The 15,670-nt window shown below is 36.0% G+C and overlaps 1 protein-coding gene across 1 annotated transcript in view; it reads left to right on the top strand.

The window, feature by feature from the left end:
* The window catches only part of RYR2 (ryanodine receptor 2), a 384,205-nt gene that overhangs the window by 282,397 nt on the left and 86,138 nt on the right, over positions 1-15,670 (top strand). The window contains exons 59-64 of the mRNA XM_041485449.1: positions 1,192-1,318; positions 4,396-4,511; positions 6,067-6,131; positions 8,163-8,284; positions 11,250-11,299; positions 14,998-15,058. Coding sequence (XP_041341383.1) covers positions 1,192-1,318; positions 4,396-4,511; positions 6,067-6,131; positions 8,163-8,284; positions 11,250-11,299; positions 14,998-15,058 — 541 coding nt within the window. The remainder of the gene's footprint in view (positions 1-1,191; positions 1,319-4,395; positions 4,512-6,066; positions 6,132-8,162; positions 8,285-11,249; positions 11,300-14,997; positions 15,059-15,670) is intronic.

The raw sequence follows: 15,670 nt of genomic DNA, 5'->3' as shown, positions 1-15,670 counted from the left end.
TTTACCCATATGTAAAGAAGAGAAGAATAATGTGGATTTAGGTGCATTTTGCTGTCTACAGTTGTCCTCTGGTACGATGACATCATGTTGGTGATAAGAGAATAAAATCCAATCATCGCAATGTTAAAGACTGTACTTACTAAGAAAAATCCAGACCAAACAAAAAAACCCAATCCACCATCAGACTTGCCCACTAGGTTTTCATTTTGCATGTACTTAAATAGATTCAGGCAGAACTAATTGAAAATTTAGAATATGTACCTTAAAAAAAATCATCCAGTGGTATGTCTCCAATATTTTCTATAGAAAATTTGTTCCTTTTAAAAATGATTATTATTATTTTTAGATACTTTCTTTAGTGGTTTTTTTCAGAGATAAATCTTATCATTACCCCTACAGTTTCCTGGGGTTTTGGAGAAATTGCCATAGGAATTTATTGTGTTGTGTTATGCGATAGTGATTTTAGAAGTTGAACTCCTAAGAATGCTGTTTTTTATGCAGATATTTATATTAATAATAGCAACTTTATTTTCCTTCCAAATTAAATATCTACATGCAGTAGATATCAATACATCAGATTTTAGTAAGCAATACAATGAAGTTTAGTCTTTCTACCTGTGGTTTTGCAGCATTCTTTTGGTCTTGCTGGACAGTAGTGTGAACCATGTTCGAATGATGTATTCTAATTTTCTGTCTTTGATTTATTACTATAAAGTAGAGCTATATCACTTTAATGTATTTTTAGATATTTGTGTATCTTGCTAAACTTGATGAACCCTGTCATTAGAATGTTTAAAAGCAGGACTTCATATATGTTTATATATTTGTTTATATATAGGTTTTCTGAGGAAATGATGTATTATTTTTTGAAATATTTTCAATTTCATTAATTGAAGTTGCAGTTATAATACCTATTTGTAATCATTAAGCATTTTCGTCTTCCTTAAGGTTTTTTTGCAATAGGTTCAGCATATTTAGCTTGTACTTGCACTTAGAATGATGTAAGCATATCTAAGTTTCTATCTGAATATTTTTTAAAGTTTGTGTAAAGAAACAGACAAATACATTGTTATTTCAGACTAGAACTTACAGTAATGTGCTGTGTATTATTGTGATAGTACTTTTACCTACTGGGACATGTCAACATGTCAACAGATAACTTTAATTTTTAATTGTCTTGATGCTCCATAGTAGGAGGAGGCAACCATCCCCTTCTTGTCCCTTATGATACACTAACAGCCAAAGAAAAAGCCAAGGATAGAGAAAAAGCACAGGATATTCTGAAATTTCTACAGATTAATGGATATGTTGTCTCCAGGTAATTCTCAGTTCAGTATTAATTTCATAGAATGTTTCTGATAATCCTTAATGGTCTTTTTTGTTTTGTTTTGTGGTTTGGTTGGTTGTGACGGAGCGTTTTGTTTATGTTATTGCTTGTCTTTTGGGCTTTATTCTATCAAACTAGAACTCTGTGATAATTTTTTTTAATGTTTCAGTACCTGGGAATAAGGATGAGCTCCTTCATATAAAATATTGTAAGGAAGAAATGGATTATGGAGTTAGTAGCAGGGTTTTTTGAAGGCATGAACATGACACATGTCCATGCATCCATCTGGTAGTAAATGTACCAGATTTTTACAAGTGTTGGATTTAAGTCTTAGTTACAGGTTCATACACATCTTCAAGCACGTCTCTCTCTCTAAAGGAATTTCTAGACAATTGGTTAGATAAAACAGTTTTATTTCTAAAACATATGACTAATTTATTTCAATTGAGTTCATTTACAGTATTATTAAAATATTTTAAAAGTGAAAAGTGATATTTTAAAATAATTTTTAACAATCCACAGTGTAAATGTAATAATAGTGAATAGTCTGCAGAATAACATGCATAATTCATTTTAATATGGTGTATTTACCTTCTAAATGTAGCATGAATAAAATTCCAATTAATTTGGAGTCTTTTCTGCCTTATCAGCATGACTTAGGAAATCAGAATCTCTAGAAAAGACTGAAAGCATATCTGAGCCTTGCATGACTTGAACATTAGTAAGTGAATTAAACAGTCACTGAGATCAATTTAAGTAATCAGTGTGAATTAATTAGCCTTGTACATCTACCTAAAATATGTCTACTTTCATTCTTTTCTATCAAATATGAATTCCAGCCTGTTTCTGGTGTCCCACAGTTAATCTCATAATTTTGGTAAAATCTTTCAGGTTAGCTGGAATAAGTGAGTTTACTTCCTGTCAGTGCAGTAGGATGCACAAAGAGGGATGCCAGACAGCAGAGGTTTATTTCCTTATTCCCTGTAAATGTGATCAGCTGCATTCAGGACTACTAACCCTTTTTATTCCTGTTAAACACAAGTGAAAAGTGGCTTTTGAGGTTTTTTGGGAGTGGAAGGCTGAGAGGGATGGTAAAATAACCATTAACTTGGACACACCCATAGTCTTGTGACTAGTTCTTGGTACGCCGACACCCTCCTTTGCTGGTTAAATGCAGGCTTTTCCATGATGTTAAACTCAATGTATTTGCTGCACCTTTGACAATTACCTTTTCTAAACAAACAGGGCTCTGATTCATGTTTTAATTTGGTCTGCTCACTTCATGTACTTTCCATATATGCCTTGCTCACATTTCTTTACAGGCTTTATTTGACAGTGACCATTCAGGTCTCTGCAACCCCATGCAAAATGGCTTCAGGGAAGATAGAAACATTTGCCCCCTACCAAGCATGTGGCATTCAGGCCCACTTCAGCTTTTGGTGCAGAAGCCCTCACTCGTCTTACTGACACTCCTCCTTCACACTAGCTGGAATTATTTTAGGCCACAGCAGTCCCACCCCAGTGGCAGGCAAATGGGGCTTCCAGTTGCTGGAGTTGCAGGCACTGCTCTGTGCCCTTGACTGTCTGACTCCAATGGCTACTGCCAAATGCATTTATGCCAGTCCCCTGCTGAAGCTGCCCCTCTGGGCTCAAAGTCTGTAGGGCCCATAGAGCTGTTTCCCAAAGCTGTGGGGTCTCCAGCTGCTGATTGTTGAGACCTTCTTTCACCCCACTTGTCACAGACCTGGGAGCACCTGCGCCCCAAGCCTGACTCCAGTTGCTGGCCCAGTATCCAGCTCATAGTGGTCTTGCCAGTAGCTGCCATCTACTCCTGACAGCAGATGGGATAGGGAGAGACATTACACAGAGATAGAGGTACAAAAGCATTTAATAAGAATATAGGACAAACTGTAGTTATAAGGTACAGGGCTCAGTCAGTCAATTGATTTGACAGTTTACATGTCACCAGCTATTTTGAAATCTGTTTTTGTCCCTTCTGCACTTTGCTTTTTTTTCTTCCCCCTGTACAGTCTATCATTGCTTTGTGTACTGAGCTGCCTCAAATAATCCAAATTCTCATGTCCCTTTCTTGTAGGAGTTCCAAAGTTCAGGTGCCCCTCTCCAAAGTTGTCTGAAGTTTCTTAATGGTCCCTTAGTTAGTAAACTTGGGACTTTTGTTCTCCAGCGTTGTTTCCTTTATCTTTTGCCTACCAGATTTGTGTTTCTAGGTGTATGCTTTAATTTAAAGCATAAATGTGCAATACACAGGCAGTTCTATTCTGTATATGTGCAGTAGGTATCCTTTTTAAACTTGCAACCTAGCTGAGTGCCAATGTAACTTGGTGCGTGAGTCAGGGGGAGATGAGGTGTGACTGATTCCCTCACTGTTTAAGAACAGATGTTTCATGTGCCATCAATTAAGTCCTGATCCTGCATAAACAAGGCTTGTGCCAATGCCAGCTTGTTGCTAGGGATGTCATCCCATGACATGGATTTACGCTTTGGAGTTTCATTCTTGTGGAAACATGATGTGTTTTTTATATCAGACTAGTAACTAAGATGGATGGAACGTGCTGGAAAAGTAATTCCATCTCTTTGTTTTGGTTTTCGTCTGATTTTTCAGAAATGCTGCATAGCTATTCAAAAGTTTTCCATTACAAGCAGACTTTTCAGGAAAAGTCATAGTGTTGGATATTTAGATTTACTTCTAGTTTGATTGTTTAAATCAAAGTATTTTTTCAGCTTCCAAACTTCCTCACCCAAGAATCAGTCCCTGTAGGGAAATGTAAGATGGTACAAATAATGGAAAGAAATTATAGTATTAGTGGATTATTTTTATGGACAAATATAATTTTTTTCTTAGCCTTCTGGTTGGGAAATCTACTTGTGTTTTAACAAATTGCTCAAAATCGAAGTGTGAGAGTGCTGTTTACATTAAACACAAAAAAAAATCTTATATCAATAAGCATGTGATCATTACCAGAGAAAATGGTGTCAGATGACATGGAGAGGTGAGAGTGTTTGGAGTCCTTCTGTATGTGTAAAAATTTACTTGCTTCCTTTTACAGAGGACTTAAGGACCTGGAATTAGACACGCCTTCCATTGAGAAACGCTTTGCCTATAGTTTCCTTCAGCAGCTTATAAGATATGTGGATGAAGCCCATCAGTACATTTTGGAGTTTGGTATAGTACCCCTTGCACATTTAAAAAAAAAAAAATTGTTAACTAAGATTTCTGATGTCATAAAAACAACCAGAAAAATTGTTTAAAGACTGGAATATTTCTGGACTAGTTTTCCCTTTAATTTCCTGTAGTTGATGAAGATCATGAATTTTGGAGTTATGAAACTGCCATTCATTCCAATTTCCCATATTCATTCATCAGATTAAAAATTTTCAGCAAAAATTTATGACTTTCGTTCTTTGAAAAAGAAAACTAGCTGCCCCCTTGCATTTATGCACAAAATTATAATCTCTCACGTGTGCACAATAATAGTTACTATTCTCATGTAATCCCTTTTTCAGACAGCAAATCAAGCCAGTCATTTGTACCATTCTGAAATTTTCTCTCAAAAAGGGAGTAGAGAAACATTTTCAACAATCTCCCTCAATGGGAATGTTCTTTCACAAATACCCATCATGTTTTGTCAATAGTGCTATGAAGGATTTAACTTAATCTGCTTTTGTTGAAGATAAAAAAATACAAAAATTTGGTGACCCAAGGCAGCTTCTTACATGAGCAGTAAAAGCCAAAAAAACCTGGCCAGATGCTGCTTCTGTTGTGACCATGGGAGTTGCAATGGCATATGACATATAGTGCACCTCATAGTCATATATGCTGTAAATTACAGTAACAGGAACATCAGGGAGATTGAATAAATCAATGCTCACTTAAAAACCAATCTAATTTTAAAGTTTTGGCAAATTTTGGAAATTTGGCAAATTTAGGAGTTATTATATGCCATGGTTACTTACAGTAGCAAAAGTCTGGTCTTGATAACTCACCAGTCTACTTCTGCTGCTAATGTTTGATTACCATGGTTTCATCATTCTTAATTACATAAATTTGAGATAACTGCAAGAATGATAATGATTAAATATTGAAACACTAGAAACAATGGTGGAACAAATACCGTTTGAGACCCTCAATAGATTAATGGAAAGAAGACATTAAATAAATGAGAAATAGTTTGGGAGCTGTAAGAGATTTTATTTTGAAAGAGGTTTTGTTTTGTATGGTAAGAGAAGAGTGAAGCAGTTTAAATTTTAGTTGGATAGATCTAACTATTAATTTTGTTCTTTGGTACCAAGTTCATAAATAAGGAATGAGAATTCATTAATTCCATTTCTCCTGGGAACAACTGGAAAAAGGTAGTTTATTAGAATCTGAGTTCAGGTTTCCAAATTGTCACCTGTAACAGGAAAAGATAAACATAGCGCGAGATTTTTATCTCACAAAAACATCCATATCTCTTTGGACTATGAGATGCCTATGAGATAAATCTTTTATGAAGATTTGGGCAGTTATTCTTTATACATTTTATTTGCTGTCACTTTTTCTCTAATGAGGTAGTCATGAAATACCACTTTAACTAGTACCTATACTGCTTGAGGTGCCTTAAATCTACATCTAAAGATGGCCAGTGTTATTTGTTTATAGTGTACATTTCCTAAGAAAAATGCAGAGTAGACTGTGATTTGGATACATGACAAGGAACTTATTTTTCTTCTCTCTGCAGATGGTGGCAGCAGAGGCAAAGGAGAGCAATTCCCATATGAACAAGAAATCAAGTTTTTTGCCAAAGTACAGTATATTTTTGCTTATTCTTTGTCAACATAGTGATTAACAGAAGTGAGAACATATTTTTTAGTGACTGTTATTGTTATAGTGGTGTATTTCTGTGTTAAATTCATTCTTTTATTAATTAAATATAGCAGTAATAAAAATAGCTTGAAAACAATGTGGGATGAAGTGTAGATGTGGGAAGATTACAGGACTGTATTTTTATTCTCATTATTTCCTGCTCCGTGATATGCAGCTACTCATATGATGTTATTCAAAAGCTCCCTACATTTTCTGTTTTCTGGCTTAGTCTAATTTTGAAGATTTTTACCTTTTACAATCTTCAGATGGGTTAATGTGAGCAATAGATATTGAAATTAACATGGCTGTGTATCTGTCAGTGTCATGGTAGTTATTTCTCTTGTTTTTAAAACCTTGTTGGTGTCTCCATGACGGAGTTACGCAATGGCTGAGGTTGGAAGGACCCTTTACTTAGCAGTGTCAGAGAGCCATGCCCAGACATCTTTTGAATATGTCCAAGGGTAGAGACTCCACAGTCTCTCTGCTCACCCTGTGCCAGTACACAGTCGCCCTGACAGTAAACAAGTGTTTTCTGATGGTCTGAGAGAACCTACCACGTTTCAGTTTAGGCTCATTGACGGCGGTCCTGTCACAGTTGAAAAGAACTTGGGTCCATCTTCTATACCCCCTCCCTTCAGATATTTACACATATGGATGAGATCATCCCTGAGCCTTCTCTTCTCCAGGTTAGGGTCCCAGCTTTCTCAGTCTCTTGTCATTTGAAAGATCCTCTAGTTCCTGAATAATTTTTGTGACCCTTCACTGGACCCTCTCCAGTATGTCAATGTTTCTCTTGTACTGGGGAGCCCAGAACCAGATACAGCACTTCAGAACTGCTCTCACCAGAGCTGAGTAGAGTGGAAGAACCACCTCCCTGGACCTGCTGACAAGCGCTCTGTCTAGTTCAATCCACGATGCTATTGGCTGCTTTTGCAATAAGATTGCATTTTTGATTCATGGTCTGTTTGCTGTCCACTGAGTATTCCCCTGGTCCTTCTTTGAAAACCTGCTTTTCAGCTGATTAGCCCTCAGTGTGTCCTGGGAACTGGACTTATTCCTCCCCAGGTGCAGGACTTTGCACTTCCCCTTCAGCCTGACAGCCTTGAAATTCCTCTCAGCACAATTCTCCTTTTTCTGTCGTGATTTTGCACATTATAAACTAAGAAAATCCGCTGCTGCCTTTCACACATAAAATCTTGTATTTACATATTCAAAATGTCTTTTGTATTCATTAGTGAATAAGAAAAGGTGAACTGCATGATTTCCTAACCCTGGTACCCTTCGCAGCAAGTTGCTATTTCAATGCTTTAGAGTACTTCCATGTGGTATTATTTTTCAAGCTGATTGACTCAGGAGCTAGCATTCCACTCTCTTGTGAACCATGCTCCAAAAAGGAAGCAATTTCATATTTTCTTTTCAGCCATTTATTTTGGATCTACTGCTGGCTGACATCTGCAGTGGGCACTGAGTAATAATCACCACAGAAAGTAAACAGAAAACTTCTGTGGCACAAACCCTTAGTAAGTGATGTTGTTTCGAGAGTTTTGTTTGAAAAATCTAGAACTGAGTGCTGTTAGCATGCTGACAGTTGTAGGTGAATTTTTTTAACCTACGTTAAAAGGACCAAAAAGCAATAGTTGTATTTGGTTATGTGATATAGGAAAAAATCTTAAATTGTGAGATAAAATTAAATTATACTTTCTACCTTGTACTACTCCTAAAAAATCCCCACAGATAAGTCCCAGTGATAATGTAATTTTTTTTTTTCTGCTGCCTTTCTTGATGACATATTAAGTACCTCAAATATTAAATAAATTCAGAGGAATGACTATTAAAGAAAAAATCCAAACAGAAGATTGAGGACAGAAAACCTGTTTGAAATCTCCTGTCTTTAGTTGTGACCTACAAAGTATAATAGGGAACATAGTAAAGAAGGTTTTGAGATAACCACTCTTTCTGATATAATTTCAGGTTGTGCTCCCTTTGATTGATCAGTATTTTAAAAATCATCGCCTGTATTTCTTATCTTCAGCGAGTAGGCCTCTCAGCAGTGGAGGCCATGCCTCTAATAAAGAGAAAGAAATGGTGACAAGGTAAAGCTTAAAATAATATTAATGTCTATGCATATGTGTGTTGGTCTTTAAAGAGCAGCAGTTGATTGTGGGCAAGTGAGAAGTGGGAAGCACTTTATGTACACACAAATTAAACATTTTTCACTTTATTTCCCATTAGGAAAATTCATTGTATAAAATGGAGAGGAGTACAGAGTTATTATATGCTGTTTAAAAGGTGATGATTTTAGCATGCAGGGAACTTCAATTTATCCTTATATCCAACAGCGAAACACTTGCACAGTCTGTGGCACAGGCTATACAATTATGTATCAGTTTCACTGTTAAAAATAGATATATACTGAAATCATTATTCCTGCAAAACTTTGTTAGATTTATAAGCCAAACTTATTTGTAGCCGAGTTTCAATAAGTATCATTACTAATGTCCATCATAAAAATAAGGGAGTTGCATTCTTTCTGCTCTATAGTTTTATAAATAGTAATGAGTAGTACTGTCACAGAAATACTAGAGTCTTTCTCTGAAGTTACTCTTTTTTTAAGACCATCTCTCTAAGAAGTTCTAATTTAATTTCACTTCTGATTGAATTAAAACCCACATTTCCCATTTAGTAAGGTGGATTACAAACTTCACAAGGGATCTCTTGAGTACCTGTAATGTGGGCATGTATGATGGTTGCCTTCTTGGCTGTTCTTGGGCATGAACCTTGCAATATTGAATTGCTGCATTTTGAGGCTGACAGCCAGTTGGTGGTCATTCAGACATGCAGGGTTTGCAGGATTGTGTGAATGCTGAGTGAAGTTTTTATCACAATATTAAGCTCAAGTTGGTAATGGCTGTATTGACTTCGCGTCATCTCATGGACTAATCTGAACTGGCAGCTTATCTGAATGCTGTTCTTCAAGGGATTTAAAAACTGTATCAAAATGCATGCATATAAATAATTTTTCAGTCTTATGAGCTGCTAATTTTCTGTCTGTAATGTCCTGGATAAAAGTATTTTTACAGTTAAGTCATGCCAATAACCTCCCTACTTCTGGAATATGTCAGCTATATCAGCATACCTGCTGCACAGAGATTCAGGATTTATGCACATATGCTCTATAGCTGTGTGAGATTCTAGAACTTATAGGCCTGAAAAAAGGTCAGAGCTGCTGCCATCCTTGATTTGGTTGTGTACCATCCAGATATGTCAGCCAAGGAGAAGAAAATAGATGCAGGGGAATCTTGGATGAGTAACAGCTAATTCTATTGAGTGCACCTCCTACACAGAATTTGTTCTAAGCTAAGGGCAGTTCCTGGCTGCTTTCCTTCTCCAGTGAAGATAAACTTGCATTCATTAAGCTGTGGAAGAGTATAATTTTGCATATTGATAATGCAATGCAAGTCTTAGCAACCATTCCATATTCAGAAAATACAGTAAATCCCGATCCATTTTGCTGACAAATGGTCAGGCTTCTTCCTGAAATGTGGTGGCATTATATGCTGTTGTGTTTGTAACCAACCTCTTCATGATTGGGTTTTTCGAATTTCTCATCCAGTCGACCATGTTACAAGTTCTTGAACTACTGTAGTTGTATGAAATTGGTTCTGAATAACAGTCTTTTGGTATTTGAAATTTATTTATTTATTTGACCTCAGCTAAAGATGCTGTAGGTAATAGCTTCAGTCTCACTTTGTGAAAGTACAGCATCTGCTGAATGGTACAATCAGTTGAGTAACATTTGTCTGTCAGAGCATAAGACAGAGTGGTGAGCTATTTTTGTCTTTTCCAGAATGGACACAAAATCTATATGATGCTAACATGCTTCTCTACATGTTTTCTGTTGGACTTGGTAATCCAAGATTCTCATAAAAGAATATATAGTTTATGTCTGCATCATGGAATAAAAAGTGAACTGAGATCCCCAAACACACACCAAGCAGGCTCATTTCTAAAACAGAGCAGTTGCTGTTGCTGGAGTGGATCACTGTGCATTGGCTAATTAGCTGGATTCAATCCCACATTAACCTGGCTGTTGTGATTCTGGACATAAAGGTTTCCATTTGACACCGTGCTCTTGTCTGTCAATGGAAAAACATGTTCAGATCTCATCCATAGGCTGTGCAGACATGCTTATTGTATCTTTTGCTTTTAAATCAGAGGCTAATAAATATCCAGTGTGCCTATTAATTAAGTAGCTTAATAAAATGACATGATATTGTTCATGTCATTTATAGCAGATGAAGGGGTTTGCAGCATAAAATAATATCACAAAAATGGATGTTCATGGTGAAAATTCTCACACCAAACCAGATCTTGAAGATTGATATAATTCCAACTTAATCTGGAGCCCAGGTCAATTTGGGTAGGGTCGTTTGCTCCCGCTTCTATGAATTAACACAAAATTTCACTCTTCTTTTTCTCAATGGAGTGCTGTTTGTCAGCACAGGAAGTACTTCAAACATGTGAAACAAAATCATTGTTTAAAACCATGTAAGAGGTGATATTTAAAACAAAACTTATTTGAAGGTAAATTCTTGTGGTGTTCAAGTTTACAAGATCCTAATTGAACTAGTTAAACATTTGCCATCACACACCTCACTTAATTTGATTCCGTTGCCGTCTGTTTTCAAATTGTTAGTGGTATCTTGTGTAGCACAATGACCACATTTTACTGTTTAAAGCTTTGATGGTTATTTCCTTGTGGGTTATTGTATAGAACGCTTTTATATTAATTAGCTTTGCTTTTAATTTTTTGGTTGTTTTTTTTTTTTAATTATAATATGTGCTTATTTAACCATGTTTGTTAAAGATATGCACTTGAAAATTCTTTCTTTAGTATTCTGTCCCACATTCTGCTCAGACAATTGATTCTTTCTGCGTGACATCATGTTGCTTTTCCTGCTCATATATCAGCTGTTATTTTTTCTTTCTTTCCCCCCCTCCCGCCCTTATTTTTTTCCTTTTCCCTTCTCTTCTCTTTTATTTTTCTTTTGTCTTCAGCCTGTTCTGCAAACTTGGAGTTCTTGTCAGGCATAGGATTTCACTGTTTGGTAAGGAGACCCTTGAAAAATACTAGCATGGCCATCACTTGGTTTTCTTTGCCATTTTTGCATTGTGTTAAGTGCTGCTTTGTTGCATGCTGCATGGCTGAAATGCATGGTCTACACAGACCACCAATTGTTTGACTGGTAGTTCAAAGACTTTTTTAGGTGGAATAAAAAGCTTTTGTAGTTTTCAGTTTGTGGGGGCAATTTGGGCTTTTTAGTTTTCTGTGTGTCTTAACTAATATTTGGGTTTCATTATCATATAAAAGAATTTTGATGAGTAAATTAAAATTAATGATTTGTAATGTTATTCTGAATAATTTGGGAAAAACATTTGACAATCAGAACTGCACATTTGTATTGGAAAGTCATTAAGGAAAATTAGAACTGGGCTGAAGTGCTTAGTTATGTTCTGTGGAATTCTTGAATATTCCCAGATGTGCTTGACTCCACATACGCATGTGTACTCTCTTTCTGGTATTATGTGACCTTGACAGGAGCTTGGTGTTTGTCTTACGCCATGTGAAAAATCACTAAATTGAAGTAAATTTGAAGTCTGTATCAAGTGTATACGTGATATGCAATGTGTGGCACAGTCATTTTCTTTGCAATTTTCTCTTATGCCGTGGTGCTAGGAGAGCTGGAATAGTACATCCTATGCATACATGGCTTCTGTGATGGATGCAGTGCAAACTTCAGCATCCATGAACATACCTAATTGGGTAATTATCTAGTGAATTAGAATTTCATTATGATAACATGCACCTAACTCAATTCCTGCATATTTCATTCAATTTTAAGGGAAGGAACTCGCTGCAGCAGTGTGGTGTTTAAAAATTTTACAGATCATTATGAAAACCATTAAACTAAGAGAAAAGATCTGAAGGTTTTTTTGGCATAATTGCTTTTAAATATTTTGGGAGGAGCTGAGTGGATTTGCCTATAAAACCAAAAGATTGTAGGAGGAATGGAGTTATTTCTGCAGATGTGTGGCATTGTTGCAGCTTTTTCTGGAGGGTGGAATATGTCACAAACCTACACATAAGCTCTGATTTATACCCTAGGTTGTTTCTTCAAAGAATGAACTAGCTCAGGTATACTATTAAAATTTTGGAAATCTTTTTTGTTATTTGTGCATTTGGTTTTCAGAATTTTTTTTTCTGAAATGAGTCATGGTTGAAACTAAAAACCTAAGTCAATATAACATTCTTCAGTACTAAAGAAAAGATCTTTTCTATTCCACTTCTCAGCTTGCTTATTTCCTGTTGTTTGGCTGGGTTCAAGTGCTAGGGGATAAGTCAGATAGGGTCAGCTGATTATTTGTGATAGCTACAGGTTTTTTTTTAACTCTTTTCCTAGGCGGCAGTAACTAACAGATTACAAAATCTTTATGCCAACACAGTAGTTTTGGCATGAATTGTGACAAGGTCATTGTGAGACTATGGAGCAGGATTGGGTTGTTTACTGTGGACTTAAGAACTCAAGTCCAAGTCACCTTATAGCTTGCCTTCCCCTGCAAGTGAATTGCATGATGTGAGAAAATCTGATTAAGAGAGTTGCACTTACTCCAGCAAAGACAAAGACTGTGCAGAAGAGGAGAAAGTGCTCATAACCGAGCACACCTGGGGCCTAGAAAGTTATTTGTGCATTTTGAAGGCATCTTCTGTGAGCAAGTGTTGCTCAATAGTAACTTCTATGGATAGTGTGGAGTTTGCTATAACGAATATCAAAATTCTATATAGTTTTGCTGTATAGGTACTTTGTATTACTGTGAATATGAATGGTACTTCTGGATATAGAGCTGCATTTCTGAAAATCATTAGTGAAAGTCATGTAGCTTAAGATGTGTATAAGAGTTTGTTAAATTGGGAAATTAAGCATGCATGTCTTACAGAGTGAATTTAAATAGTCACATTTGATATCTGAGAGTGTCATTGAGATTATGGAATTATCATTCAGCATGGAATCATTATTTCATTACAATGTGAAAGTGGATTTTGACTACAATAATTTATGGTTTGAGAGCTGTGGCTGTACATGAGGAAGATGGTATTGATTTATTTTCATTAATATTACTGGGTAGAAATGGAAATATTTCAGTGAATAATTTTGGTTAATTGAGCATATTAATTTATATTTTCTCATATTTAAAAGCCAAGTTTAAGTAGCTTGATTGTTTAAATTTCTAGTAAGCCATTCTATTCTGGAGCAAGTTGCTGAGAATTTGTGGCTGCCCTGTCCCTAGAAGTGTTCAGGCTGGGTTGGATGGGGCTTTGAGCAAGCCTTGTCTAGTTGAAGGTGGCCCTGCCCACAGCAGGATGCTGGACCTAGATGATCTTTAAGGTCCCTTCCAACCCGTTCTGTGATGGTCTGATGCACAGTCTGGTGTACTTTGAGTACTTCCCTCCATACCTGCTGTCATTAGCACAGTCCTGCACTCTCTTCATCAGCATGGGCACTCCTATCACCAGAGCATCAAAATAATAAGGAAAAAAGTTTGATCTGAGAAAAAACCTTAATCTTTTGGGATGGTCATTTTGGTAGGATTTTTTAGGTTGCCTCAGCTTTCTTATCTGCTTGCTGTACCATTGCATGAACACATGTGCCAGCGAAAAAAAGGTGAGGCTGCCTGGCTGAAGCAGCTGTGGAAGTTGTGGTCCTGGTTTTTTAATCTGCTGTGGATAAACACCACATCAGTATTTCCTAATTTTGGTAGCATAGAGCAGCTTTCTCAGTGTTGCAACAAACCTCCCACACCTTCCTTGCACTTTATCTTTTAAAACCTCTAGTTCACTGAAGCAATTACTAATTTTACTTGAATGTTTGCTTGTATTTTTAAGAAATAACCACCAGTGAGAAAATACAGTATGCTGTAGCACTGTATGCAGATAGAAGTATTTTCAGAAATATTTCTTAAACATTTTGTTTCTATTTTTTTTAATCAAGAAAATTTAAAGAAAAGCAAGAAAAGGCAGTTTTATTTTTGCATAATTTAATTTTAAAGCGTAAATTTAAAAATAGGCTCTTGTTCAGATTTGTATTGTGTACATCTGTTCTGGATTTAAAAAGTTGTCTTAGAGGGAGGAGGCTTGTACATGACAGCATTTTGGGATGTACATATGTATAGAAGGCTTCTTGCATGTAAGTCCTCTTTTTACAATGGGAAAAAATAATTCCAGAGTATGTGTATTATGTCAGGGACTGTTATTTATGTGGACCCAATTAAGCTATGAATAACTGCAGACTATGGAGTACACCAGGGAATTAACTTTTTTTAATGACATTTTTTATAAGTGTTCTCTTCCTGCAATAGCAACTTTGGAAAGTCAACAGCTTTTATGTAACTGAGAGGGGGAAGATAAATAATCAGATAAACTTGAATTAATTAAAGCAAAACTTAGAGAAATCAAATGGAAACCAGAAAATACACTGCAGCTGTAATTAACCCCACATTTAAGTGCTTCCATCTTGACTGCCTCAGCTATTTTATGAGAGATGCTTTCCTGCCTCTAGTTACTGCATTTGTGTGAACAAGGCTAAGACAAAAAACTGCATGTTCTTTAACATGAAATTATGCAGAAGTTCAGTTATGCTTCTGCTATGTCATTTATTCTTTCATTAAACCAGGGGTACAGTTAGCACTGTGTTAATAAGCTATACACTATGCTCAGCTTAATTAGTGAATAATTTTCCTCCCTCTCTAGGAAATGATGCAACATCAATAGTCAACTGTCTTCACATACTGGGACAGACCTTGGATGCAAGGTAACACTGATTATATTTTCTAAAGTACAAAGAAAATCACTGAAGAAAGTAATGTGCAGTTACCTTTGGGCTACCTGTGTAAGATAACAGAATTTTAACACTTGATAAGTTACAGCACTGAAAAGAATTCCCATTGCAAAACAGGCCAATTACTGGGATTTGACAGGACAGTATTTGTAGGTTACACTTTAAATTTCATTATGGATCAGTGGTGTCCAGAAACTTCTGACTGTTGGTTTATGTGGTTTTAATCATGTGACTTTCTCAACACCAAAATAAGGTTAGAAATATTTTATTATTTTCCTTACACTGTTTAATTAAAAATTCAGGAGTTAAATGCACAGTAAATCTGTCTCATAGAGTGTCTTCTTTGCAAAATTAATTCAGGTTCTAATTAGAAAATAAAACAGACCCTTTGCCTAGAATTCAGTGCTACTTTTATGTTAAATTGGGCTGCTTGAGCTATTATTGTGAGATTTTTGTATGAGACATCATTGATATATTGGAGAGTAATGTGTTGTTTTCCATTTGCTGTAAAGTCAGCCATCTCTGCTGAGAGTTGATTTTTAGATTTTTGCATTTTTAAACAAAGTATGATGGCTTAAACTGCCT

This window comes from Pyrgilauda ruficollis, unplaced genomic scaffold, assembly GCF_017590135.1.
Source record: "Pyrgilauda ruficollis isolate IOZ18807 unplaced genomic scaffold, ASM1759013v1 scaffold70, whole genome shotgun sequence".
NCBI lineage: Eukaryota > Metazoa > Chordata > Aves > Passeriformes > Passeridae > Pyrgilauda > Pyrgilauda ruficollis.
This window is presented reverse-complemented; position numbering and strand designations above follow the sequence as displayed.